The 27,522-nt window shown below is 43.7% G+C and overlaps 1 protein-coding gene across 3 annotated transcripts; it reads left to right on the top strand.

The window, feature by feature from the left end:
- The first annotated feature begins 3,596 nt into the window (after positions 1–3,596).
- PLA2G4F (phospholipase A2 group IVF) lies at positions 3,597–27,426 on the top strand. Of its 3 annotated transcripts, none has more exons than XM_077927206.1 (20): positions 3,597–3,621; positions 5,017–5,089; positions 8,230–8,366; positions 10,027–10,152; positions 10,597–10,637; positions 12,812–12,854; positions 13,257–13,323; positions 14,593–14,762; positions 14,841–14,954; positions 15,564–15,601; positions 16,253–16,388; positions 17,180–17,316; positions 18,337–18,559; positions 19,021–19,135; positions 19,560–19,697; positions 20,787–20,894; positions 22,640–22,834; positions 23,099–23,265; positions 23,443–23,629; positions 26,523–27,426. In XM_077927206.1, the coding sequence occupies exons 3-20, from the start codon at positions 8,262–8,264 to the stop codon at positions 26,744–26,746; spliced, it is 2,334 nt and encodes a 777-aa protein (XP_077783332.1). In that variant the 5' UTR covers positions 3,597–3,621; positions 5,017–5,089; positions 8,230–8,261; the 3' UTR covers positions 26,747–27,426. The 3 variants fall into 3 exon arrangements, with proteins under 3 accessions (XP_077783332.1, XP_077783335.1, XP_077783337.1); XM_077927209.1 differs by having other exon boundaries at positions 3,603–3,621; positions 10,005–10,152; XM_077927211.1 differs by lacking the exon at positions 3,597–3,621 and adding an exon at positions 3,691–3,894.
- Positions 27,427–27,522: the final 96 nt, after the last annotated feature.

Raw genomic sequence — 27,522 nt, 5'->3', positions numbered from 1 at the left:
CTTATCATGGAAAGGGTTTTGCGGGTGAAGAGGTTGCCATCCCTCTTCCTGGAAGTACTCTTCATGACAGCCTTTCCATGAAGAAAAAAGTGAGCGCTATGATTTTAATTGTTGGCAAGGAAAAAGAACAATTGGGAAAGAAGTAGGCCACCCCAACAATGAACTCTACTTCTTCTGCCCTGCAGTCATAGCCAAAATTTGAAGGAGCCTGATGACCCACATGGATAACCTGGAAGGTAAAAGGGTGAATGATCCCTGGACAGTTAAGTCCAGTCAAAGGCGACTATGGGGTGCGGCGCTCATCTCGCTTCAGGCTGAGGGAGCCAGCGTTTGTCCACAGACAGCTTTCCGGGTCATGTGGCCAGTATGACTAAACCGCTTCTGGCACAACGGAACACTGTGATGGAAGCCTGAGCACACGGAAACGCCGTTTACCTTCCCGCCACAGCAGTATCTATTTATCTACTTGCACTGGTATGCTTTTGAACTGCTAGGGAATTGCCTCTGAGCGCACAGAAGTAGATAAATATAGGGTTGTGCTGCAGTAACCTGCAGTAAAGTGATGGGTTGGTAGTTCCTAAAGAACAGCACTTCCTTCCACTTCTGGCTTTCCTGCTGTGGGAAATGGCTGCCTCCCACATGAATGGACACCAGCCATGCTAGTAATTTAGCCCTGGCAGACTCCACAGTGTGGGAGAGGACTGTCTCACAGACCCGCGGATCGCCCATGATCTGTCGGCTAGCATCATGGTTTGCAAGGGTCTAAGAGCACGGCACAGCTGTCACTCTCCAGAGCCGCTCCCACATGCAGGGGCACCTGTTCCTTTAAAATTAATAAGATTTGACCAAAGAACAGGCATGTTCTGGACTGATAGAGGTAAAAGAAATAATCTGCTGAATTATACAGTCACTGGATGCCAAACTCTTGACTTCAAAGAGACTCAAATCTTGACGTTTGGATTAAAAGAGGTGAGCAGCTGCTGTTCCTTTGTTTCTTTGCAATTTGCCATCTCATGATTTGGCGAACCTCACCAAGGAAAAAATAATTACTTAAAGGATACGCAGGAGGGGTACAAATTAATGTGAAGTACAGTTGTACAGTTCTCGACGGCAGAGTCTCAATTAGAATTGATAAAATAAGATCAGATCTGGAGGCGTCTGGGATGGAGGAGGGTGCAAGATGGTGGCGGTTGCTGTTACATATATACAAAAAGAACAAATCTTGTTTTGAGGAGGCCAGAAATATCTTTGGATTACAGAAGGGTGTGTTCTACATAAAAATGCACTTGCTTACAGGGATTATATGTATATATGGTTTAATCTAAAGAGAATGCAGGAGGATTTCCAACTTTTAATTGTGACTTAGCAGCGTAGCCACTGGTAGAAGTTTTAATCAGACTTGGCAAAAGATGAAGGAGGCTTGGACTGAGAGAATGGAGATTGTGACACAGATGAAATAGAAATGAACTTTCCCCCTCAGGCAGGGGGCGGAAGATATATGGTGGATTATAACGTGGGAAATTTCACATCATACAGTACATTTCTTTGCATGGGTTACAGTTATCAGAAGAGAAAAAGAAGCTGAATTTCAGGTCCTGGCTGCTCCTCTAAGGTCTGGGGGCGGGGGGGGGGGCGGAGGAGTTTTGGATTCTGAGGAAACTGAAAGATCACCAAAAGATTGCTTTGTGAAACTTTCCCTACAGCATTTTTGATTTTCTACGGAAGAACTCAGTAATAGCTTCTCTAATACTCTGAGAGCTTGCTACGTCATTAATCGTTGTACTGAAGGAAAGTTGGAAAACAGCTCAAAGCCAAGAAACAAGATGAAGGAATGAGGGGAATGAAAGGAGGACTAGCGCTGGAAAATCATTGCTGGGTAACAACACAGAAACAACTCTTCTCCTGCATGCTAACAGCTAAAATGGTTATGCTTTAAATAATTTTAAAAACTTATTGTTTATGGAGCACATCCCAGCGACCTGCAATTATTGGACACATTTGAAATATTAGCGAATTAAGACAGATGAAAGAGGAAACGGCACCGTTAATCTTAATTTTGGAATTTCAGCCCAGGACTTTCAGCAGGAGGAGAGGTCACCAAGAGAGAATGTTTTTCAAATAAGCTAATATGGAAATAAGCTAATAAGGAAATATGGAATAAAAGCCCCCTGCGTGCTAATTAGATATAAAGACCTGTTAAAACAAGATTTTGAGTCACATCCCAGAGACTGACAGATTGATAAGATGAAGATGGACAATTAGAATTTTGAAATTGGAACCGATAAGCAAGAAAGCAGAACATAAATAAAATATATTACCTCTAGAAACCAGAACATGGGGAGTCCCTGGAAATTAATTGAATTGAATTTGGAATACATAATTGGCGATAATGTATATGATTTGATATGACTGATCTGATTTGTGAATAACGAAGATTTGTATTGGAAAATGAATAAAAATTATTTATATATATAAAAAAAAGAACAGCACTTCCCCTCTCTTTTTGTCTCAAATGCAGTACATTGTCCTCAGGGTGTTCCTATATTCCAGGTGTGGCAACATTCCTTGACTCATAGCCCAGTGGATGGTGAACATATTGTGCAGATGTTCCTCTTCCTTATTTTCCTATTGCATCCCCCCAAAAGTACCCCCAAGTCTTTTGCCATTCAGCTGCCTAATTGCACCTTCCTGGTGTCATTTACCAAGCTGAGCTACTATGTGCTCAGATTTAATTACTTTAATATACTATTCATCCCCACCACCGTCCTTCAAGTTCCCCATTGGTACTGCGAGATTAGAATAAGGACTTCTATCATCATGCTATTTCCCAATACTTCTTACTGGCTTGAGTGAGCACACTGGGGAAAAAGAATTTATAGTGGTAACAGGGGTACCAACTTGAATAAAATATTGGGAGGGAGCAGGTAAGACCCGCCCCACATAACTGAGCACAAGATGCAGTACACACACGCCATTTGAATGGCAATACCCATTAACTTTGGGCAGGCCTGGCCCTCTAAAATATTTTAGGGGGGGCTGAAGGGGCCGAGGTCCCTAAGAGTTGGCTCCTATGAGTGGTACTTACTTTGAGTAAGAACTCGGCACCAAACCTGTCTTGGTTATTAAAACTCAGGTGTATACTGTGTGACTGAATTCATTTGTTCAGTAACTTAATTCCCCCTCCCCAAAAAAATATCCCCACAAAGCAGAAGAAATAAATGTATAAGCTCATGGAGCTACAATTCAGAGTTACCCAGGGATGAGGGATTGATTGCTAAACCACTCTGAGAACTGCTGCTGTGTAATAATAATAATATTTTTTTAATTTATACCCCACCCATCTGGCTGGGTTTCCCCAGCTACTCCGGGCGGCTTACAGCATATATAAAACTGTAAAACATTACAAGTGTGTGAGGGGAACCAAAGATTTTCTGGGAACTGAATGTTTTACAGCTGTGAAACGTTGGAGTTCTGACCTGGCAGAGAGAAAAAGCACGCCTACCTAACTCTTTGAAAGCCTGGCCTTTTCCGTCCAGGGTGCCCTGCCTTTTCCAGAAGTGCTTCCAGACCAGTCACCCTCTTTGCCCTGCCTGCTCTTCCGTCTGAAGCGAACCCTGCCAGGTAGGCAAGCTGCACACCTGAGGCACTTTAAGCCCCGCCCCTTCCCCGCGCGCCAGGGCCGAGCTCCGTGACCGCGGCGAGCGCCAGGACGACTCGGCCCAACCTGCGCGGAGGATTCCCCGCTCTTCTCCCGCTCTTGGCTGGCTGCGAAAAAGGCTCCTCATGTTCCGGCAGGTGCTGCGGGGCCGCCTGTCGCCCCACATGCTGCCCCTCATGGCTGCCGTGCTGCTGGAGCGGAAGGGGAGAAAAGAGACCGGTTTCTATCACTGGAGGGTAATGTGAGGCTGGGGGGAAAAGTGCCGTCCGCTTCTTCGAGGAAACCTCCGCGCGCAAAAGCCGTAGCAATTTTAGTTTCTAGTGTTAGGGGGCGATTTTCGCCCCAAGGCGGAACAAAACAAAGAGTTTGTTGGGACATCTGCGGGAGGAAGGGGCTTGGTTTATCTGCCTCTGTTTTAATTTTAACGTTTTCCAGCTAAATAGGGTGAGGAGGGGCGAAGAAGGAAGGGCGTCCGGCAACCTTAGTGGTTGGTAGCGCCTCTGAAATTTCAGCTCTGCGAAGCTTTTCTTAACTTTGCAAAGGAAGCTTCAGCGACCCCAGCGGTTCTGTCGTTTTTCATCTTCCTCTATTTATCTCCAGTGGAGATTTGATCCAAAATGAGAATTTTAAGCTGCACGCTTGCTTTGGGAGAAAGCCCCCTGCAATTTAGTGGGACTTCTAAGCAGACAATGGTTAGGGACGTGTTGTTAGGGACGCTGCTGTTGGTAGATTCTGCAGGAAATAGTGCAAAGTCAGGTTTACTTCTGGGACAGAAGAGCCCAGTCAGAGGAGTGTTTGCAATATCATCTGTGTAGAATGAACCAAATTGTTCGGTCTATAATCACTGACAAAAAAAGAGTGCTGTATTTGTTTTTAGGAATTTAAGAAACTGCCTCAGAACATAGATTGTCGGTCCATTTAGCTTAGTATTGTGACTCAGACTGGCAGGGACTGTCCAGAGTTTCAGGCAGGGATCAAACATGGGACCTCTTGCATACGAAGCATGTGCTTTTCTGTGCCTTCTGTCCCCCGACTTTGAGGGCGGTGTGGGGGGTGGAAAGAGTGTTGCTCAGCCATCCAGTGAAACCTGTTTTTTTAACAAATAAAAAAATGACTGATTAGTGACAGGGTCAAATCCCAGTCAGAAATATAGGCTAATATAGGCTGTGTGCGCATGTACCTTGAAAGCACATTTGAAGCATGTTTCTCTGCTCAAAGAATTCTGGGTACTGCAGTCTCACTTTTCGTTTACAATGGATCTGTTAGTACAAGTCTAGCTGCTGGGTGGAATGTTATCTTTTTGCATGTTTGCTAGGCATAGTTAATGTTCAATGTAATTCAACTTACTATCATTGCAGCGGGAGAAGCACCCTTACTATAACCTCACAGTGAAAATCCTCCGAGCCAGAAACATTAAAGGAACAGATCTTCGTAAGTGTCTGGAGACTTTATTTTGCTTATTCTATGAACTGATCCTCCACATGTCTTATTATTGTTAACCAGGGGTCAGCAAACCTTTTCAGCAGGGGGCCAGTCCACTGTCCCTCAGACCTTGTGGGGGGCCGGACTATATTTTTTTGGGGGAATGAACAAATTCCTATGCCCCACAAATAACCCAGAGATGCATTTTAAATAAAAGGACACATTCTACTCATGTAAAAACACGCTGATTCCCGGACCGTTCTCGGGCCAGATTGAGAAGACGATTGGGCCATATCTGGCCCCCGGGCCTTAGTTTGCCCACCTATGGTTAAGACAGTCTCTTCAGCAGATTGATTTGCTGTGCTGTTGTGAAAATTACTGAAACATATACAAGCAAAAAGCAACGTGTTTCTAATAATGGACATAAGAAGATCTAAGAGTCCATTTAATTCATAATCCTGACTCCCACAGTGATGATTCGGACACCTAGAGAGCCCACCCAGCTTCTTCTTATATACACCAGTAGTAGCCACATGTTGGACTACAACTCCTATCAGCCATAGAAAGCATAGCCACTATATGGAAGTTGAGAACATCTGAATGGCACCATATTGGTTACCTCTGGTCTACGCTGTCTGGGAGTGTCTCTCCAGTGTTTCATACAGGTTTTCCTTGCTGTGGGTTTGGCCATGTTTAATTTAGTTTCCCTGACTGATCTGATGGAGTGGATCTTAACCATTCATGCTGAGTCTAACTTGTCAAAAGTGGCTCATGATTTCACGCCCTCTGTAGCAGCCATGGGTTTGCCTCAAATTCTATCTGAGCCAAAATATGAGGCAGCACACATTTTGGAATTGGGGTTTGTGTGGAATAGATAGGGGGAAATGATCTGTGGGTGTGGGAAGCCCTTTTTGGTTTTGTTGCTTTATTTTTTTTTATTTAAAAAAATTATGCTCTGCTTCCTGCACAAAGCAGTTTATAGTCTGCAATAAAAACCAACTCCACCTGACAATAAAATATAAAATACCCTGAACAAACAAGCAAAAAGCATAAAAGGTGGAGTCCATTAATAGACTATAAAACCTAAAGCAGGTCACAAAAACCTTTGAAAAACAACAAAAATTAATGTGTGCACCGGGGGTGGGGATGGGGGTGGTTATTGTTTTGATGTTATGTATTTTTGTGGTTTTATACTTTAAACTGCCCTGGGATCCTCAGATGATGGGCAATATATAAATTCAACCAATAATAAATGAAACGTGTAAATTAAACTAGGCTATTTTGAGAAAGCTTGAGAGAAAAGAAATGTTTCCACAAAATGTTGAAAACTTAACAATGTTGGGACATGCTTGCTTTGTTTCTAAAGAAAGAGAATTGCTTCACTTCTAGAGGAAGAGAATTCCAGAGAGCTGGTGCCACAACAGTGTTAATGTGCTCAAGTAGCAGCATGTGTCACCATCATCCACAGAACTAAGTGACTGGGTTAGGGTGTAGATGTCGGGGAAGAGGTGGTTTCTTGGATAACCTGATCCTGAACTGTTAGGGATTTATACACTAGTAGTAAAAAATTGAATGTAGATCAGTAGCAAATTCGCAGCCAGTGTAGCGTTTTCAATGGCAGTGTGACATCTTATCAGTAGGTTGTCCCAGACACCAGCTGTGCAGCAGTTCTCAGTGACACAGCATTGACCTTCAGGCCACCTATAAATAACATCTGCAAAAGTGGAGAACCAAATTTATTGTTATGGCCCTGGAGGCTGATGAATCCAGATGGTTTTCTGAATCTTGGGGGCAGGGGATGGGACTTCTCCATATAGTTTCACGTTGATGTGGAGAAGACATCCAGACACTTGCACTTAACTGTCCATTAATTAATGACAGTCAGCTCTAACTTTCATTTCCCTCTATTCATCCGAACTGAGGCTGTCAAACCATTAAACCAAAGTCTCAAGACAATTTTGGGCTGAATCAGGATGAACAAATTGAAACTTTTTCCAGATAAGACAGAAGTACTGTGGAAATTGGCTACTCTGGATGGATATATGCTACCCATCTTAGATGGGGTACCACTCCTCTGAAGTACCAAGTATATGTTTGGAAGTAATACTGGACTTCAGGCTAACTAGGCAAGCTCAGGTGGCAGCAGTAACTAATAGTGCTTTTTACCTATATAGGCTGATATACAAACTGAGATCCTATCTAGAGACCTTGCCTCTGTTACCCATCTTGCTTGAAACATGCAGGCAGGACTATTGCAAAAATAGTTGAGATAATGAATGTTAAATAGGGGGGGAAACACCAATAAATGTCTCTTGCATAACTTACTTTGAGTGGAATCTGGACTGTTTGCAGTGCATGCTGAATTATTATAGAACAGCAGTGAAAGAAAGAAAGAAAGAAAGAAAGAAAGAAAGAAAGAAAGAAAGAAAGAAAGAATTTTTCTGTGACAATCAATGCCTTTCAGTAATCACAGATACTTGACTTTGGTCACAATTCCAAAGGAGAATTTATTCACATCTGGTATGGGTGCCTGAAAGTTAGGTACCATTTAACCCAACATGACTACATAGTTTAAGAGCATAGCATACTATGCTAATAGAGAACTAGGAAGCTGCATTGTATTTATCAACCGTGGCTAAATTGGCATACAGGGAAGACGATTCTTAACCTTCAGAATGGTGGTTGAAGATTTGGGAAACCATGAAATTATTTTGCCAAATTATCAGTCTTTTAAGAAATCTGTGTACAGCAGGGGTGAGGAGCCTGTGTCCCACATAGACGTTTTTACATTCCAGCTCCCACAGTCAGCTAGGCTGAATGGGGTGGAGTGAGAGCAGTAACATCTGAAGGATCACATGCTCCCCATCTCTGCTTTACTGACTTGAAAACAGATAATCCTATACATTAGAAAAGAACATATTAGCACATTATTCTCTTTAGTTACATTTGTTCTACATCTAAAACCCACTGGTAGATTTCATGAGTTAATACCACTCCTGTTCTTTGTTTTAGTATTTATTAAGCTGCTACTTTGGACTACTTTGAAAAGCACATTCTCATTCTCTTAGTCTGCTGTTAGTTTTTTGTTTGTTTGTCTTTTGGAGAGAGAGACCCTTTCCTGGTCACATTTCTGCCCTTCCCCCCTCTAGTGTCTGAGGCAGATTGCTATGTAGAACTGCGTATGCCGACTGCATCACCACTCACTTACCGAACGCGAGTTATTGACAACTCCAGTGATCCAGAATGGAATGAAACTTTCCACTATAGAATTCACAACGCTGTCAAGGTAAAAAAGATCAATACTTCTTGATTCAGAACAATTGCTATATTAGGTAACATTCCTTGATTTAGGAAGGAGGGAAAGTGGTTTGATTTCTCCCACAGAACCAAATACATTAATATTGAGGGGTGGGGAGTAAATCTAATTCAGTCTTAAATCTTTATTGGAACCCCGGTGCCTTGTAAATCTCTTCCACCCACCCTTGCCTTACTCCTCAAATATTATTCTTGTCACCTGTCACTGATCTTACAACTGAGATAGGCAGCCTTGAAAGCCCTGTGCTGTTTGCTGTTCTCTTAAGCCTGAGAAACGGCAGGGAGGAAAATGTTCCAGTTGGCTGCTAACTCCAGACAGGTAGCAAAATGGATGGCTGATCTAATCTCTCACAGAATGCATTGCCTTGACATCTCTCTGTGATCCATAAGCCTAGATTTTATATTAGCAGAGCAATCCAGAGCTAAATAGCAGGGTTGGGGGGGGGGGAATCACAATGTACTGTACTTTTTTTAAAAAAAAGACTTTAAGTGAAGAATTTGTTCAGTCATCGTCTAACAAAATTTTAGGTTTGAATTCTTAGTGGTTTGGGGCCATAGACCCAAAGAAAGCTCAACAACCTTTGTGTCTGGATTTTCACTTTTTGAAATATGGCAACCCTAGCACAATAGAACAGAATAATTAAGCAAACCTCAACTTTCTGAGGCAGGCAACCCTGACATCTGATAAGTCAGGAAAAGAAAAAGCCTCTCCAATGTATGGTCTACACTTTAGGGTGGGGTGGGGATGGAGGACCTGTTACTTAAGGCCTAACTTCATATGGATGAGGAAAGCCTGGAGGCACAGAAAGTGGGATGGAGTGGGTTTGAAGGAGAGAGAGCTGAAGCAGATAGGAGGAGTGAGAAGGGGGTGGAAGCCCTCTACGCGAGATCAGTTAGACTTTTGGTAAGAACAATATGGCAGTCCACTGGTTAATGTGAGAGACGGCGCAGTGGAGAGAAATAGGAAAGAGGTAGCTCCACCCGCTTTTGGCTCTTGTCCTGCCCACTGCCAGTCCCACAACACATTACCCCTGAGGGAAAAGTTTGCCCACCCCTAATTTACACAAATGAGAGATTTTAAATGGTGTGGTGGCTGTCTGTGGGCGAATACAGATAAGTAATGCAATGCTAGGGATGGGGAAGAAGGAATCTGTCCACATCTGATTCCCAAGTGGACTCACCTCATTTGATCTGGATCATGACTCAGATAGGTTTAGTGGTCCACTTCAGAACCCACAGTCTGGCACAGTTCTTAACAAGGTTATTCAAGGGTTGTATACTGCCACCATCTTCCCCCCTCTTCTCTATAAATGTGGTAAAACAATTGAAAATAGGGCACCCCGCTGCCAAAGCCTGGAGCAGTTAGCATATGGGGCTCTTAATACACGTACGGCAAGCCCCCCTGGGAGCAGGATTTAATCATGTTATTTTGCTCTCAGGGGGAATTATATGGAAAAAACATGGCTTCCCCCAATGTCATCATCAGATCTTGCTGCTCACAGTGGTGGGCAGTGGATCAGCCCTGAACTTTTTCTTTTTATCTCAGAACAGCTCAGCTTTTACCTGAAATATGATATTTAATGCACACTTTGTTTCCCTACTGTTTCAGTTCTGGACTTCTGTTGTTTCAGAACACACTTGAGTTGACACTCTTTGATAAAGATGTTCTCTTAAGTGATGAACTTACTTCTCTCGTGTATGATGTGACAGCGATGAAGACAGGTCGTCCTCTGAAACAAACATTTAAACTAAAAGAGGTTAGTTCTTTTGTTTATTGAATTGGGGGAAAAAAATCAGGTTCTCAGGAATGTTCTTGAACCTAACTTTGCTCCTTGATATCTAGGTAGCTTTGGTCACCAGTTACTTGTGTCCTGAGCTATTTTTTTACCGCTTGTTCCTACTGCTAACATATCATAGTCACAAAAGTTGGAAGAGACCTCAAACGCAATACAGTCCAGCCCTGTGCTGATGTAAGAAGTCTGTATGTTAAAGAGAAAAATAACTACCAAACTTTTAGAAGACATCTGAAGGCAGCCCTGTTTAAGGAAGCTTTTAATGTTTAATAGGATATTGTATTTTAGTGTTTTGTTGGAAGCCGCCCAGAGTGGCTGGGAAAACCCAGCCTGATGGGCAGGGTATAAATAATAAATTATTATTATTATTATTATTATTATTATTATTATTATTATTATTATTTGTAGGACAAAGAAGAGCTGGATGTAGAGTTTCTTTTGGAGGAAAGGTGAGAGCTGCTAAATTTTCCATTGTCATGGTGGCTCAGAGGCGTAGTGGGGGGAGGGGCATGGGGACCATGGCCTCAGGCACAATTTTGTGAGTGGACACAAACAGGTGTCCCAACAGCAGGCTCCTTCATTGGAGCTGCGCCTTAGCTGCGGCACTCATGCCTTGCCACATCTCCGGCCCTGGGTCAGACCTGACCTGGGGGAGGAGGACAGGAGAAGGGGCAGATTGCTGTTGCTCACCGTCCTCGGCCATGGCGCACCTTGCACCCGTCACATCTGACCCAGCGGCAAAGAGCAGGAGAGTGGGTGACAATGAAGCTGCCCACCTTCCTTGGCCGCGGCACACCTCACAGCCAGCTGCAGCAGCTCTGCCACTGGGTCAGGTGTGACCCAGTGGTGGAGAGTGGGAGGAGAGATAGCTTCCCCTCTCCTCCCCGGACTGCGGCGCCTGGGAAGGCACCCTCTGTGGCCCACCCTGTTAGAATTCCTGCTCCATGATTGCAGTCAGTGGCGTAGCGTGGGGGGTGCAGGGGGGCCTGGCCGCACCGGGCGCAACATCTGGGGTTAGGGCAAATCCATGGGTTAGGGGGCGCAAATCCATGGGTTGGGGGCGCATATTACTTGCCTTGCCCCGGGTGCTGACAACCCATGCTACGCCACTGATTGCAGTCATGGGATTTTTGTCTTTCACACGACAGTATGTGCTTTGACTCCACAGAGTGGGAAGTGACGGAGACAGGATGTTTGTGTTACTGTGTTCCGTGACGTGGGACTATTGTCTTTTGTTCTTTTTCTCTTTCCTGTCTGATGCTAGAGAGAGAGGGAGCCATATTGCAGTGCTCTGTGTGTGTTTATATGTAAATAAAGTAGATTAGCCAAAATGCTGAGTTGCTGAGCTCTGTTACCATGATGCGCAAACTCTGCGGATCCCTCCGCAGTTGTTGGCATCGGTCGCTGTGATGTTCGGGCAGAAGAAAGCTTTTGAAGCTCCCAAACGAACGACCAGGAGGGAGAGAACATGCCAGTCGGGCATATGTCTCTGCCAGCGTCCTACTCAAGTGCAGGCTGAACTCCTGACACACACACCTTGAGGGCGCACCCCGCACATCTTCAAGCAATGAAGGAAGTCATTGTATTCAGTGTGGCTTACTTTTAATCTGATCCGAGAAGGTTTCTGAGCTCTTCGAGGTGGCTTTTTGGCGCGTACAGGGCACTGCAGTGAGGAAGGGGGAAAGTCCCATTGCCCAAATGGAATCCTGCTTGCTTCTCTTTGGTTCTAAGTCTTTGTCTTGTATCACTGGCATTGCGGCCATATACAGTTTTATTGGTATCTTGGGCCTTGCGTTTGTTGAGTTATTCTAGGGGTGACAGAAATGATTTAGCTGTACATAGGAATGATCCCCCCCCCTTCATTTCCTTTCTGGATCATTGCACATTCATACGCACAATGGCCTTTCCTCTTGCTTTTGACATCTGAGATGTATAGTTTCAGGGCCCACCCTATTTTTGTGGTTACATTTTTTGTAATGGTAAGTTTTAAAAACTGTTTTAAATGTTGTATTTTAAATAGTTGTCACCCACCCTAGGAAGTAAGGGTAAAGGCTGTGTAAAATACTATGTACTAATACTACTACTAATGATGATGATAATAATAATAATATACAAAGTTAATGCATTCTTTCTTTTTGTCTTCTGTGTTAATTCTCATTATTATAGCTGACTAAGCAGATTTCTATGAAATATAAACAATGTGTAATTCCTGTCCCAACAGGCTTCTTTTTTAAAAGTAGGAAGTAGAAAGCGAAGGGTAGATGTGGTGATAAGTACTGTATGTCACAGGCTCCTTTCACAGATAGTAAATTTAATATTTGATTCATGGGAATTCTGCCTCGTGAGAAACTATTCCTAAGACACTGCTGTATTTTAAATACGTTTTAGGACCCACCCTATTCTCTTGACTGCAATTTGTTTTAAGCTGATTTGGCTATTTTCTTTTTAAATGGCTGCAACCTAGCATGGAACCTTATGGTGAAGTTGGGAAGAAATCAATATAAAATAATGTGGATCCCTGCCTTAAAGCACCTGGGGGGGGGTCTTTTTATTTTCCCTCTTTTTTAATGGCACGTGTAAACATATTTTTATGATTGTTTATGGCAGTATTTTGCCTTTACAGCACGGATGCTCCTGGAGAAGTTATCACAAATGGTGTCCTTGTGGTGAGTGTTCGGAGAGCCAGATGTTTGGGAATTGTGTTTTGTGGTGTGCACACTTAGCAGGAGAGCCCTTTCAAAATCAAAACATTTTTCCTCTCTTTGAAATACTTAGAGCAATTAGTTTTGCCGTTGTGTGTGCGGGTAGAGGATAGTCAAGATGAAAAGTGAGGAAAAGACGGGAGCACAGCAGTGACAGACAACGCTTCCTTTTCTCTGGTGTGAACATCTCTATCTGTTCCCCTTTGGTTGTCTGCTGGGAAAGCGTTGGAAACTGCAGTGCAGGGGTGGGGGGTGAAACCAAAACATTTTCCTGGAATTCCATCTAAACCCTTCACTGTATGAGAAGTCATACAAAGCACCATATTTCAAAACCAGTATTTTAAAATTTTGTTTTGTTTGATGTAGGCGTACCCTTCCCTTTGCGTGCAAGGGGTTATTAACAAAGATGAAAAGCCACCTCTGAGAGAGCAGGGTAAGTCCAATTTTGGTTTTGTTCCTCTCCAGCTCTGCCCAAATTTCAAAGTAGATAAACTAGGTGTGCTTTAATTTGGATGTTTCATGTGTTAGTTGAAGCAAGAAAGTCTATACAGTGGTACCTCGGGTTACATACGCTTCAGATTACATACGCTTCAGGTTACAGACTCTGCTAACCCAGAAATAGTACCTCGGGTTAAGAACTTTGCTTCAGAATGAGAACAGAAATCGTGCTCCAGTTGCGTGGTAGCAGCAGGAGGCCCCATTAGCTAGAACGGACCTCCGGAACTAATTAAGTACTTAACCCGAGGTACCACTGTACAAGTTCTCGGCTGCAGCTCATGGTTAGCAAGGGGAGAGAGCTTAACCACAATTCTTGGATTGGATGATATGCTAAATTAAAAGTTGGCTTAGTGTGGTGTAGCACAAAAAGGACTGGGGAGCTGCAAAGCAGCTGCAGGTTCTTCTCAGGGGGCCAGTACGTTTTCATGGTCTTGTCTCAACGTGTTGAGTAAACTGTCTCTTTGTGTCACCACTTCCTTCTTGGCTCTCTGTCTCCCAGGCCAGTATGCATCCTTGAGAAGACTGTATTATGAAATAAGGAAAGTAGAGAACCTCTAAAGCAGCTTGCTTCAAGTGTACATTTGTTAGGAAAGAACGTGGGTGATAGGGTGGATCTAGACACAGGTTAAAAACTCTATAAATACTGTAAGTCAGAAATTAAATGGTTACAACAAAAGGGGGGAAAAAGCCTATGTAAAAATCCATATAAACTCCTTTTTGCTCTCTGTCCCCATCTGGTGTTGGATGTTTATAACGCATCCAAAGCGTATTATTGTGATGAATGTAACTGAGTCCTTAGTCTTTCCACCCTGTTTTTTTTGCCTTTTTGGTCGAAAGTGTTAATGCCTACAAGTTTTCAAAATGATACAAAAAATCGGGTACAACAATCTGAAGTCTACTTAGTCAGCTTCTTCTTCTTCCTTAGTTCATAACCATTAATACCCAAGTGTGGTGTATATACATGGAGGAGGCAGTAGGCTTCATTGCTTTCAGAATCCAGATTTTCCATTAATTTAACCAAATTTCAATCCATTAATATTAGTAACAAAGATAATTTTTAATATCTTATCCATGATGTAGGAGCTTGGCATTTTGTTACTGATACTTTGGTTGCTCTGCCATCTCTAAGAGTAGTCTCTACTTACATATTGTATAGTATTTCTCTTAGGAATGCATGTCCTAAATGTCTCACTGTCGTTTTTAGGAAGCAGACTGTTCAAGCTCTCGCTTCCAGGCGCCTATGAGAAGCAGTTGTCCATTCCTTGCAAATTGGACTCCGATCAGAGTTGTGGAAACTCATTTGTCTTTCATGTAGGCCAAGGGATGTGTTCAGAACTGGATGTGGAGTTAGAGCGAACCATTACCATCCTTCAGGTGAGAAATCACTACACATCCCATTAGAGAATGCTTACAAACTTGTTTTCCTTATGAAATGTATTTATTTATTCTCAGGATGGAGTGAGCCCAGACTTTGAAGAGCATAGTACAATTCTTGGATCAGGGATTGTTCCATTGCAGTCACTTCCTCTGGGAAAGGAAGTTGATATAGCTGTTTCGCTAGGAAAGGTAACAGTATGATTTATTTATTTTTTAACTTCATTTTAGCAATCTTGGGTTGGGTTGTTGCGGAAACTCCTCTTGCAAGGTCTTTCAGGTGTAGATTGGGGTGGCTAACCTGTAGGCAGCTAAGCACATCTGGCCCCCAAGACCCACCCTTCCCCCTGGGAATTTGTCATTTAAGGAAAGGTTTATTATTATCATTAGCCTTTATGTATTTGGTTTAGTATGTCACAAGTTATGCAGGCCTGATTTAAGGTATACATGTATTGTGTTTTCTTTCAAGTCCCCTGCCACCAAAAAGTACCACATGTTTGTGCCCAAACACACAGATATTCACTAGGTCAATCTGTTGGCTTGGCTTTAAGGTTTTATTCAGTTAGGCACATGAGATGGTGCTGGGATTGCCTGAAAATGTATGTTCTGTGTTTATTTGCTCTGTGGGTAAGGTCCTGCAAAACTGACCCAAAGTAAGGTCTTCGGGGTGGCGGTAGCATGGGGTTAAGGGACCAAAAGGAAGATAACATTTCACTAACTGGTTAACAAGAAGAGAATGGGTTAATTAATTGGAAAACTCCCCCCGCAACCTCTTTCAGTGTGTGCTGTCTTTCATCTTAGGATTTAAGTGTGGATCTACACGTGAAGGCTGAAAAAATGTGAGTCTTGCACCCAGGAGCTGTTTTAGGGGCATAATTTTAATTTGCTTTTCTGGATTTGTGATTGCCAGACAAAGAAAACAAAGGTGCATATGGGTGAGGATGCTGTGCAGCGAGTTAGTGTGCTCTTTGAACCTTTTCCTGCAAAAGCCTCCCAGGGCAGAAAATGCATTGCTTAGTTTCAAAAGCTATTTGGGTGCTAGAGCTGCAGGGAAAAAGACACATGTATTTCCAATGCACTGTATGTTGGATTCTCAACCACTTTTGACTTCCTTCTTTTTCAGCCATGACTTAGCTTAGTTGTGGTTTTTTTTAAAAAAACTCCAGTCTATTGTCTTGAAAGTACCCAAGCCTGATTTGTTTTTTTGAGATGAACTTTTTCAGAATACTGAAACACTTAATACATCTTTCCATTATTTTTTAAGGTAGGGGAAAACTGTGTGTGTGTGTGTGTGTGTGTGTGTGTGTGTGTGTGTGTGTGTGTGTGTAAGTATATATATTTAAGAGGAGGTGAGAGGGATATTGGATCTTGTCCCACACATGACATGTATCTCTCACCCCACATCACATGTTGGCCAGAAAGGTTGCCAGGCCCTTTATACTGTATATACCCACCATATTTTCTCCTTTAACACTTGTCTTCTATACTAGGACAAAGGATCTTGATGTACGTCTGGGTTTTGATCTTTGTAAAGAAGAGAAACAGTTTCTGGACCAGAGGAAGGAAATAGTATCTCAGGCGCTAAAGAAGACGCTGCAATTGAGAGAGGACCTTGATAAAGAAGAGGTATGTGACTTGTCAATATGATATGCAGAGCCATTCATAATTGGCTACAGCTCATAATAAAATAGGGCATCTTGTTGTTCAAGAGTTTATTCATCTAATTTCTTTTATTGTTTTTATGACCCCCCTCCCCCCCTCCAAGGACCTCAAGCTGGTATACATGGATCTCTCTCTCTCTCCTCATTTTAATCCTCACAACAGCCCTGTGAGGTAGGTTAGGCAGTGAGTGGTCTGGGGTCACCCAGTGAGCTTCATGGCTGGGTAGGGATTCAAACCCTAGTCTCCCAGGCCATTACTCAAACCACTACACCACACTGGTTATTATATATCCCATATTACACATCTCATTTAATTAGGTGCCTTGGTTTTTCTAAAAATATATATTTTTTATCAATCAATCTTTATTACAGTCCAGAGACCCAACAGGTCTTCAAGATGGCGTCGTTAGTGGTAGCATTAACTTGAGCTCTGCATCAGTTGTGCGGTTTTTATTAGTTTTATCAGTCTTTTATTAGCTTTTATCAGCCTCACTATTTTATCTCTATCATTTGGCAGCTTTTCCTCAACTATTATATTCACAAAGTCTGAGGTAAAAGCTTGAGTTAAAAGTCTTAGAGAAAGTCTTGGAAAGTCTCGGAGAAAGCCTTAATTAGCTCTAGCTCAAGTCAACCTACCAACTAAAAATATTTAAAAATGATTCTGTCAGACAAATAGTGGAATAATAGGAATACTCTGTAACATATACAATGCACAATTTTATTCACCTTCTTTCTCTCTCTCCCCCTCCCTTTAAGGTACCTGTTATAGCAGTCCTAGGATCTGGTGGAGGCATCAGAGCACTGACATCATTTTATGGCAGCCTGTTTGGGCTTCAGCAACTAAATCTTCTTGACTCTGTCACATATCTCTCTGGGATCTCAGGCTCTACATGGTATGTGAGCATGAAAATTCTTATTTCTTATCTTGAACCAGAGGAGGGAATAACATTTCTTCTTGTGCTTTTGGGAGTATTGATTAAAATAGTGCTTCATTCTAGCATCTGATGAAGTAAATAATTGCTTACAAAAGCTTTCCGTAAGCTTAAAAGTGAAACTGCACACCTTTCAATAAGTTTTTTTTAAAAATAGGACAGTCAGTTGATCCCCCCCCCCCCCCCCCGCACACACTCTGTCACACTCACATTCATACAAATACACATACAAATAGAATGGATGCATCTGTAGCCCTTAAATAAAACCATATATTTCTGTACAAAATATGCCTCTTCAACTTTGGGTTTGTTTCTTAGAGTGCTTAAAAATCATATCATGAACTCTGTCTTGTCCTGTTCATATGTCTCTTACAGCTTATCATTCCCTTTCTAAGCTAGAAAGTCTCCCTTACAGCTTCTTTGTGCTGTAGTCACAATGGAAGAGGACACTTTCTTCCTTCACCCTGGGCCAGCAGGGGGATACTGTAGATAGTTTTCACTCAGGTCCACATATGCAAATAAGGGATTGAAAGTGACGTTCAGTGATTGGATAGTTACAGAAAATGGTTACTGTTGCTTTCTAGTGGAGCTCTATATAAGCAGGCAGGCTGAACCCTTCAGTTCAGTTCTGTTCTGGCCTGTGAATAAACAAGAGCTGTTTGAAGAATCGCTGTGTCGTCAGATATGCTCATCCACAACTTAACACTTCTCAAGTTTATTTAGAGCTCATCCACACTTTCATTTGGCCCACTGCTTCCCCCCAGGAAAACCAGTGTGGCAAAGGCAAAACTAGTTGGACCTGTGCTTAGAAAGCATGGACAAACAGAAAACCGCTCAGACTCTTGCTTTCTAGGCACGGGACCGAGCCCTTAATCTTTTTAAGCAGACAGTGACTTCTAAAACACTCTTACTTTAGAAAAAGTAGTGGATAGTATATAAAGATTAGATTTGATGCAGAAATTTAATATTTTATCTTTGCAGGTGCATGTCAATGCTGTATAAAGATTCTGAGTGGTCCAGTAAAGATCCCGGAGACTTTATCAGCACTGCCCGGGATAAAATGTCAAGCAGTAAAGTAGGAGCTTTTTCTTCAGAGCAGCTGAAGTATTACTTTCAAGAACTGGTTACAATGGAGAATGCTGGACGGAAAGTGTCTTTCACAGACCTGTGGGGACTTATTGTAGAGTTTTTCCTACAGCAGAAGGTGTGTTTTTGTTTTATTGTGCACCTTGTGTTTTTATTTTGTATTTTTTTGTTGTGAGCTGCCCTGTGATCTTCGGATATAGGGTTGTATACAAATTTAATAAATCATCACCACCGCCATAATCAAATCAGGAAATGCACATACAGTCGTACCTGGGAAGTCGAATGGAATCTGTTCCGGAAGTCCGTTCGACTTCCAAAATGTTCAGAAACCACAGCGCGGCTTCTGATTGGCTGCAGGAAGCTCCTGCAGCCAATCGGAAGTTGTGGAAGCCCCGTCGGACCTTCGGCTTCCAAAAATAGTTTACAAACTGGAACAGTCACTTCCAGGTTTGTGACGTTGGGAGCCAAAATGTTTGACTTGCAAGGCGTTCAGGATCCAAGATATGACTGTATATGTAATATATATGCATTGCAAGTAAATTCTAAATTTGAAACCCTTATTTCCTTTCCTCTATTCAGGAAGACCAGTCAAAGCTGTCTGACCAGCAAGAAGCTGTGAAACGGGGACAGAATCCCTACCCAATCTATGCATCCGTTAATGTGAGGCCCAATGTTAGTGGTGGTGACTTTGCAGGTATAGTAAGGCAGGTGTATTTCTTTCTCATAAAATCTGTAAGTAGTGTTTTTTCCCTTTAGCCTGGGCCATTTACCTGCCATTGCACAGTTGATTATTTCCCTGCCCATTAAGGAGGGTGAAGTGAAAGGATGGGGGTGGTGGCTGGTGATGGAAGAGAAATAGTAAGGATAGAAAAGTGGATGATTAATTGCGATGGGTCAGGAAATACTTTGCGCAAGCCTTAACTCCTCTCATAGTATTTTGCTCTCCTTTTTTTTCATACGTTATGATTTGACAGCACAGTTTCATTATTGTAGTGAACATGTGAATGCTAAACATGTGAGCAACATATAAACTAGCCTTATTGCTTTGACTGGGGGGGATACAGCAGCCTTGTTTGCTTACCTGTTACCTGATGTGGTGCTGGTATTTTCCCTGTTAGAATGGTGTGAGTTCACGCCCTATGAGGTTGGATTTCGCAAGTATGGTGCTTTTGTCCGAACAGAAGATTTTGACAGTGAGTTCTTCATGGGGCGACTGATTAAGAAACATTCTGAGCCCAGGATCTGCTACCTGCAGGGTATGAACTTTTGTACTGATTGTAAGGCAGAGATGATAACTTCATGAAGCATAATGTGTCATTACCTTCTGATTCCTCAGTTATGGCCTACAGAGGTTTTGTTGGGTGGGTTTTGTCATGGTCTGTTATTTCAAGTTGAGAAGGAATATCTTTGCGGGTCACATTAGTAGAGATGTGGGTGAGCAGGGCTGCCATCTCCTGAGGGCTGATCCCATTTCAGGCCCCTCAATATTTTTGGAGTAGGGGCTGCTCCCCCCCCCATGATGTCCCAAAAGCGTGGAGGCAAAGCTCAGAGCCAAGCATGGCCTGGCTAGTTCCTCCTCCTTCTGCAGAGAGGAAGGAGAGTCGAGCTAGGCTCCCGCCAGTGGCAGGTCCAGGAGGGGCCGCTAGCCAGTGGGGTCACCGTGTTCAGCCCCCGGCTCCCCCTGACATCCTGATGTTGCACCCCCCCTACGCTTACAAGCTGGCACATCTGTGGATGAGGATTTGCCTTCTATTGTGGTTTGGCTTGGAGTCATAACAAACCATTTCCTGACAACACTCTGCTTTACATTTACAGTACAAGCTACACTGAATGTTGTAGGTAGATCTGGTGGAGTTTCAGTGGGTTGGTAGGCCTGCTATTTTGTATCTTAGGACAGTCCTCTGGCCCCTTCCAACTATCTAATCTCAATTCATGAGTCGCAGCCTTTAAAAGTACTTGCCACCATATTCTTTGGTTTATATGCCAAAATGCCTTCTAAGCAATGTACAACTATGAAATCATAATTAACATTTGCAATAATAGTTGCACCTGCGGTAACTTTGCAAAAGTTAGCAGTAATGTCCCAGCATATAGCTTTAAGCTGAAAACAGTTGCAGCTTTTGTGTTGCTAATGTCCTGTGCACTCTTTTGAAATAATCTTATTAGAAACACCACTAGAGGAAGCACACACAAACCTACCTCTTCATGTGGAGAATCTGAGGTTTAATATTAGCTAACAATAGATAAGGTTGTAGCCTGTACCTTGATGATGTGTATATTTTTGTTTGCCAAAGTGGGGAGAGCCTTTAAATTTGATTTGAAATAATTTCCTAATTACTCTACAGGAATGTGGGGCAGTGCCTTTGCTGCGAGTCTGGATGATGTATTTTTGAAAGTGGTTGGTTCAGGACTGAGCTTTCTAGAATCTCTTGGTGATGTTGTCAAAGTTATTGGTAAGGAACGAAGTTGCTCTGCATTATTTTGCACAATAATATATCTGCCTGAGAATTTGGTTTGGCAGACTATGTACCTTCTTGTTAACTTTCAAACAATAGCCAGTCAACAGAAGAGGCATAAATTTAAAGGGTAGTTGAACTCTTTTGTTCTATGAATACCATCAAAATTGTTTTCATCTGCTAATGGGATGATTTATTCCAACTTTGTTCCTGAGAAAAGTGGAGGAGCTACTTAATTGATTGCAAAATTTCTTACAAGCCCGGGAAACGTTTGAAAAAACTGCAATTGAAACAAAGCTGTTGAGAAGAATGTGTGACCCTGCCAGGGCCAACCAGGAGTTCCTTGGCAGCATTAGGAGTCAGGCCCCTATCTTAAGATTGTTTTCCTGATATGTTATTTTTAGTCATCTCTCTTCATTCTAACACATGTTACATTTCTGTAACAGAGTTTTCGACTTGAATTCAGAGCATCTTAAGTTCAGCAATGAATGTTGTGTGACTTTGGGCCAATCATCATAACTCAACAGTTGTTTGTATGAGGATAAAATGTTTGGGGCAGGGGAGAGAGGGGAAGGTAAATCCATGTATACCATTCTTGGGAAAAGCATGGGATTGTTGCTGGTTAATGACCAGCTTGATCCCGTCCAACTCAGCTGTAGCTCCCATGCACTGCTGAAGGGAATCCGAAGACAGTATTACAGAAGCTTATTTCTGTCTACTTCTTGTGCACATCTGGGACACAATGCACCAAGCCGTTACAGTGATAGGAGGTCTGTGGATGCCTCCCATATACACAGCCAGCTCTACCCTCTCCAATTGATCCCGGAATGTAAGTTTGAGCCGATAAGAGGGGCAAATTTGGATAGGAGTGTGGGCGGTGTGCATTGTCTTCCTGTGGCTCATAACAGCTTGGCACATTGTTTGCCTACGCAATGTGCTGCACTCCAGATGTCATTGAACTACAGCTTCCACCAGCCCCAGCCAGTGTGGCCATTGGTCGGGAATGATGGGAACTGCAGTCCAACATCATCTGGGAGACACCACATTGGCTGCCTCTGCCTAGAAAGATGCCTCCACAGATGAGTGCTGTACTTAAAGCCAACAGGTTTGAACTCATAACAGTAAGTTTCACACAGTCACAGTGTCTGTGACTTTTCTTATCAATTAGCATTGGTAATACTGTAGGAATGTTTACTGGTCAATGGTGAGAATGGTATATAAAGAGCTATCAGTTGCTGATCACATGGTAGCATAGTATTTACACATATGAAAGTCAGAAATGGCTGTCTTATTCACGAGTGGTGAAACCATGAGAGGTACACTTAAACTCCAAATCTGAACTTTACCCTTAAATTATTTTACATGTGGTGGAGCAAACTTAACTCTTTTAGTCTTGGTATCAGTTTTACCTGGTCTTCTTAATAACTGTTAACTCTGCTGCCTTTGTTAATGTTGGTTATTTAAAATAATTTTATTTATTGTGTGTTTTTATTTATTGAGGCAGCACAAAGGCGGCATATAAACGAACATTTCAACAGCAGATATATGGCAAAGTGAAATACCCAAATCTTGTGCGCATTGTTACAAGGGATCACAAAGTGTAAAGAGTGTTCATGCTAATTGAAGTATCTGTTTTCTCGAAACCTAAAGATGACACAGGCTAGATTGTAGAGATATATATATATATATATATATATATATATATATATATATATATATAACCACATGATTCATGATTGTAGATGATTGTCGACGATCCCATCTCCGGGATCCTATGAGGCTGAAGACTCGTCTGGTTATACCTGGCGGACCCTTGATACAAATTTTCCAGGACTTCTTCAAGTCTCGTGTTACAGCTGGGGAAACTTTCAACTTCATGCAAGGATTGTACCTGCACAAGGATTACATCAGAGTCAATAAATTTGTGCTCGGGAAAGGTAAAATTTCTTTTTGGAATAAAAACCGACCTTCCCCAAAGTTTATAGATTAGCAAATGACACCTGCATAGTGGGGAAATCCTCTGTTAATAGTGTCAGATCTCCACTAAAATCCAGTCAGGTGCCAAATACAGACATGGCTTTTCCTCTCTTAGTATAAAACATTCAATTATAAATTGAATTTCCATTGAAGGTATTGGCAGTTCTGTTTCACCATTGGTTAAAAAAATTTTTTTTTAGCATACTGTGTTGCTTTTTTTCCAGGTACTCATTTAGACGCTTTCCCTAATAAGTTGACTCCAATGGAAGAAAGTCTGTACCTTGTGGATGGTGGCTTTTCCATCAATTCTCCCTTCCCCTTGGTACTGCAACCAGAGAGAGATGTTGATATCATCCTATCATTCAATTATTCTTGGGAAGCGCCATTTGAGGTGAGACAAATCATTGTAGCCTGCCAAGTCAACTTGAGGTTGTTGGGTTTTCTTGGCTTCGTACTAGTTCAAGTTCAGCTGAAGTTTTTCCAGTATGGTTCCAGTTCAAGCAAATGAGAATAAGGAAAAGGTGCTAATAATTGCCTGACCGTTTTTTATGTCCCTCTCATACTTCAGGTCTTAGAATTGACTCAGAGGTACTGCAAAGAACGGGACATTCCTTTCCCAGAAATCATCTTCACCAAGGAAGATAAAGAAAATCCCAAGGAATGTTATATGTTTATGGATGCTGAGAATCCCAAGGTTCCCATAGTCCTTCACTTCCCTCTCGTTAATGACACCTTCCACAAATACAAAGCACCAGGTAAGCATGTGAGCTTACGTAGCCTGCATTTTAAAGTATCTAGTTGTTATTCCCAAGTAGAATGTTGAACTGACTGAACATTTTGAACATGATTTTGGTGTGGTCATTAAGCTGTTCTGGAGAACAGCAAAAGGTGAGGAAATGAGCTGAGTGTCCTCAGAACAGTCTATTTTAAGGAGTAGAACTTGAAAATCTAAATAGAAAATTACTAATTCCTTTATGAATAAGGCTCTACCCTACCAACCAGTTCTGTCACGTATGCTGGTGATCTGGTTTAATATTTCAGTGGTTTATAATTAGCTAGTGCAGTGTTTCCCAACCGGTGTTCCGCGGCACACCAGTGTGCCGTGAGACCTTGCCTGGTGTGCCGTGGGAGGGAGGCGGGAGAGGCGGGGCGGCGGCGGCATCTCCTGCTGGATGCAAATCCAAACATGGCGGGCGCCTCCCTCGCTCCTTTGTAGGCGGACCATCGAGAGAGAAAGAAAAGGAGGCGAAAGAGCGAGAGAAGGCGCCTGCGCGGAAAGAGGAGCGAGCAGTGCGCCTGCGCGCCGCGGCGCCCGAGATCGCTTCTCCCCACCGCCCCTTGCTTCAAAAGAGGTCCGGGGACAGCGGGAAGCGCTTCGCGCTGCCCCCGGACCTCTTTTGAAGCAAGGCTTTGCGGGGAGAAGCGATCTCCCCGCAGCCCCTTGCTTCAAAAGAGGTCCGGGGGCAGCGGGAAGCGCAGCGCTTCTTCCCCGCTGCCCCCGGACCTCTTTTGAAGCAAGGGGCTGCGGGGAGATCGCTTCTCCCGGTGCTCCGAAGCGGGGCGGGGGGGCGGGAACCTGGAGCGCGGGGCGCCCTTTGGAGGACGCCCCGTGCTTCGCGCAGCTGTCCGCAAGCCTTGGGCGCCTGGGGGAACTCCCCCCCCCGGCGCGCAAGGCTTGCGGGCGGCAGCCTGCAGCGCGGAGCGCGGGGCGCCCTTTGGAGGACGCCCCGTGCTTCGCGCAGCTGTCCGCAAGCCTTGGGCGCCTGGGGGAACTCCCCCCCCGGCGCGCAAGGCTTGCGGGCGGCAGCCTGCAGCGCGGGGCGCCCTTTGGAGGACGCCCCGTGCTTCGCGCAGCTGTCCACAAGCCTTGCGCGCCCAGGGGAACTCCCCCCCCCCGCGTGCACGGCTTGCGGGCGGCAGCCAGCAGCGCGGAGCACGGGGCGCCCTCCGTAGGAGGCTGCGGAGGGTGGCGCGGAGCTGCCCGCGCTCCAGGGCTTCTTGCAGCTCCGCGCCACCCCCGGATCCCGGTGCGAAGCTGCGCGGGGCTGCGGAGGGTGGCACGGAGCTGCCTGCGCTCCAGGGCTTCTTGCAGCTCCGCGCCACCCCCCGGATCCCGGCGCGAAGCCGCGCGGGGCTGCCTGCGCTCCAGGGCTTCTTGCAGCTCCGCGCCACCCCCCGGATCCCGGCGCGAAGCCGCGCGGGGCTGCGGAGGGTGGTGCGGAGCTGCCTGCGCTCCAGGGCTTCTTGCAGCTCCGCGCCACCCCCCGGATCCCGGCGCGAAGCCGCGCGGGGCTGCGGAGGGTGGTGCGGAGCTGCCTGCGCTCCAGGGCTTCTTGCAGCTCCGCGCCACCCCCCGGATCCTGGCGCGAAGCCGCGCGGGGCTCCGGAGGGTGGCGCGGAGCTACCTGGGCTCCAGGGCTTCTTGCAGCTCCGCGCCACCCCCCGGATCCCAGCGCGAAGCCGCACGGGGCTCTGGAGGGTAGCGCAGAGCTGCCTGCATCCCGAAGCCTGGTGCGCGCTGAAGAGCGCCCCCGGGCTTCACGCACCTCTCCGCAAGCCTGGGGAGACCAGTGTGGCTCCCTAGGCTTGCGGATATCAGGCTGTTCTTGGGGCTGGGGTCGGGGGAAGCTTGGGCTTCCCCCGCGCCTGCCCCGTGCCTGGGGAGGGGAATATTTTTTTTTCTTTATTCTTCCCCCCCAAAAATTAGGTGCGTCTTATGGGGCGGTGCGTCCTATGGGGCGAAAAATACGGTAGTCAATATAGGCACAGAGTTAAATTTTTTAACATTTTCTAATGGTGGTGTGCCTCGAGATTTTTTTCATGAAACAAGTGTGCCTTTGCCCAAAAAAGGTTGGGAAACACTGAGCTAGTGGGACAGCATCAATACTGACATATTATGAAGAACTTGGATCATCATTTTTGCTTGGGACTTCCAATAAAAACACACACATCTTAAACATGAATGTTGTTGTTGTTGGTTTTTTGAAATATTTTTTTATTGCTCAATTTCCACATAACAAATTATCAAGCCATACAATCACCTACATAATCCCCCCCTTCTTATTCCCCCCCCCAAGGACTTCCCTCAGCTCCTCTCCCTGATTTCGCTGCACATATTTTCTCTGCATATTATAAAATTGTATATATCCTTACATATCTGTCCATCATGTTATCAACAATCAATGTGTGTATGTTTATTCAAAACCTGCCAAGGAGTCCAGTTCATTTTGTTGTATTTTTAAATAATTTGTATAAAGTTCCCATTCCTCCTTGAAATCACAGTTGTCCTTGTCTCGCAGTTTGTGTGCAACATGAATGTTGTTTTTTATAACGCAAGACACACTTTCTTGGAAATTTGGGAGAACAGGGAGGAGTTAATTTAATTGTCATGGTTAGCCAACTATCCCCCCTGCAGTTGATTAATTAGTTATGCTTGTTTGTAATGTGGTATAGTAAAATGCAGTATATAGTAAAATGCAGTCAACTTCATTCTCCAATTAGCCCCAGTCAACATGATCAGTGGTCAGGAAGAATGGGAGTTGTGGGCCTCCAGATACTGTTTGACTACAGACCCCTCATTCCTGCCTCAGAACAAGTTTGAAGGAAGGTATTCACGCAATGTATCTTTTCCCTCTCCTCTGGCTGCAGGAATAGAACGTGAATCAGAAGAGGAGAAATCCTTTGGTGATTTTGTGATTGGAGGAATAGACTCGCCATACTGGACACTAAACTTCACCTATGAACCGGAAGATTTTGACAAACTGCTAGAATTGAGTCGCTATAATGTACTCAATAACAAGGAAGCTGTTTTTAAAGCATTAAGTATGGCTTTAAGCAGACGAAAGAAGAAAAGAGGATTAGCATCTCTTTGAAAACTGGGAAGTGAATGGATTGCAGTGCTTTTATGAAAGATCCCAGTAGAAATAAATGAATATTTGCGGGGTCCTTTTTATGTGAATGGATGTTGCACTGCGAAATTCTCTTCTGATTGCACTGGAAACTTGAGTTTACATACAAAGAAAGCTGTTCTTTGCTTTTTCTGTTCAGTAAGGAAAATTTGCAGTGGATAAAACTTGGCAGTAGGTTTCCAGTGCTACAGGTCCAATATTTAAGAAGTCCATTTCTGAATGTCCACTGGGGTATATATTTCATCTGATATCGGGGTGCGGAAATCTGAGAACTGTTTTGTATTTATTTTTATTGTAATCCTATTGTAAATAGTCTTAATCAAAGAATATGAAATTAATGTTACATGTTCTGCTGGGTAAAGGGATGCAATTACTACACCTTGAAAGAATACCTTTGAAGAAGAAACACTGATATCGTCAAATTTAAACCTCATCTTGAGTGACTGGCATTCTTCATCAGTGCACAAAGAATGTTATTTATTTTAAGAAATCACCGTGTGTTTGAATAATGAGGACAGGAGTCTTCCTATCATGGAAATTTACAAGAAGGTGAATTTTTTTTTTTTTTACAAAACTTTTGTTAATCTTTATTTTGGTAATGAAGCACAACAGTACTTTTATAAATAAAAAATATTTTTCTAGTCTCCCTGTCATTCTGAGCATTTGATACATGTGCATTGATTGATTGATTCATTGATTGATTGATTGAATTTATATACCCAGGTGTATAGGGTCCACTG

Source organism: Podarcis muralis, chromosome 1 (genome assembly GCF_964188315.1).
Source record: "Podarcis muralis chromosome 1, rPodMur119.hap1.1, whole genome shotgun sequence".
In the NCBI taxonomy this organism is placed as follows: Eukaryota; Metazoa; Chordata; class Lepidosauria; order Squamata; family Lacertidae; genus Podarcis; species Podarcis muralis.
The sequence above is the reverse complement of the archived record's forward strand: the minus strand, read 5'-3'. Positions and strand labels throughout refer to the sequence as shown.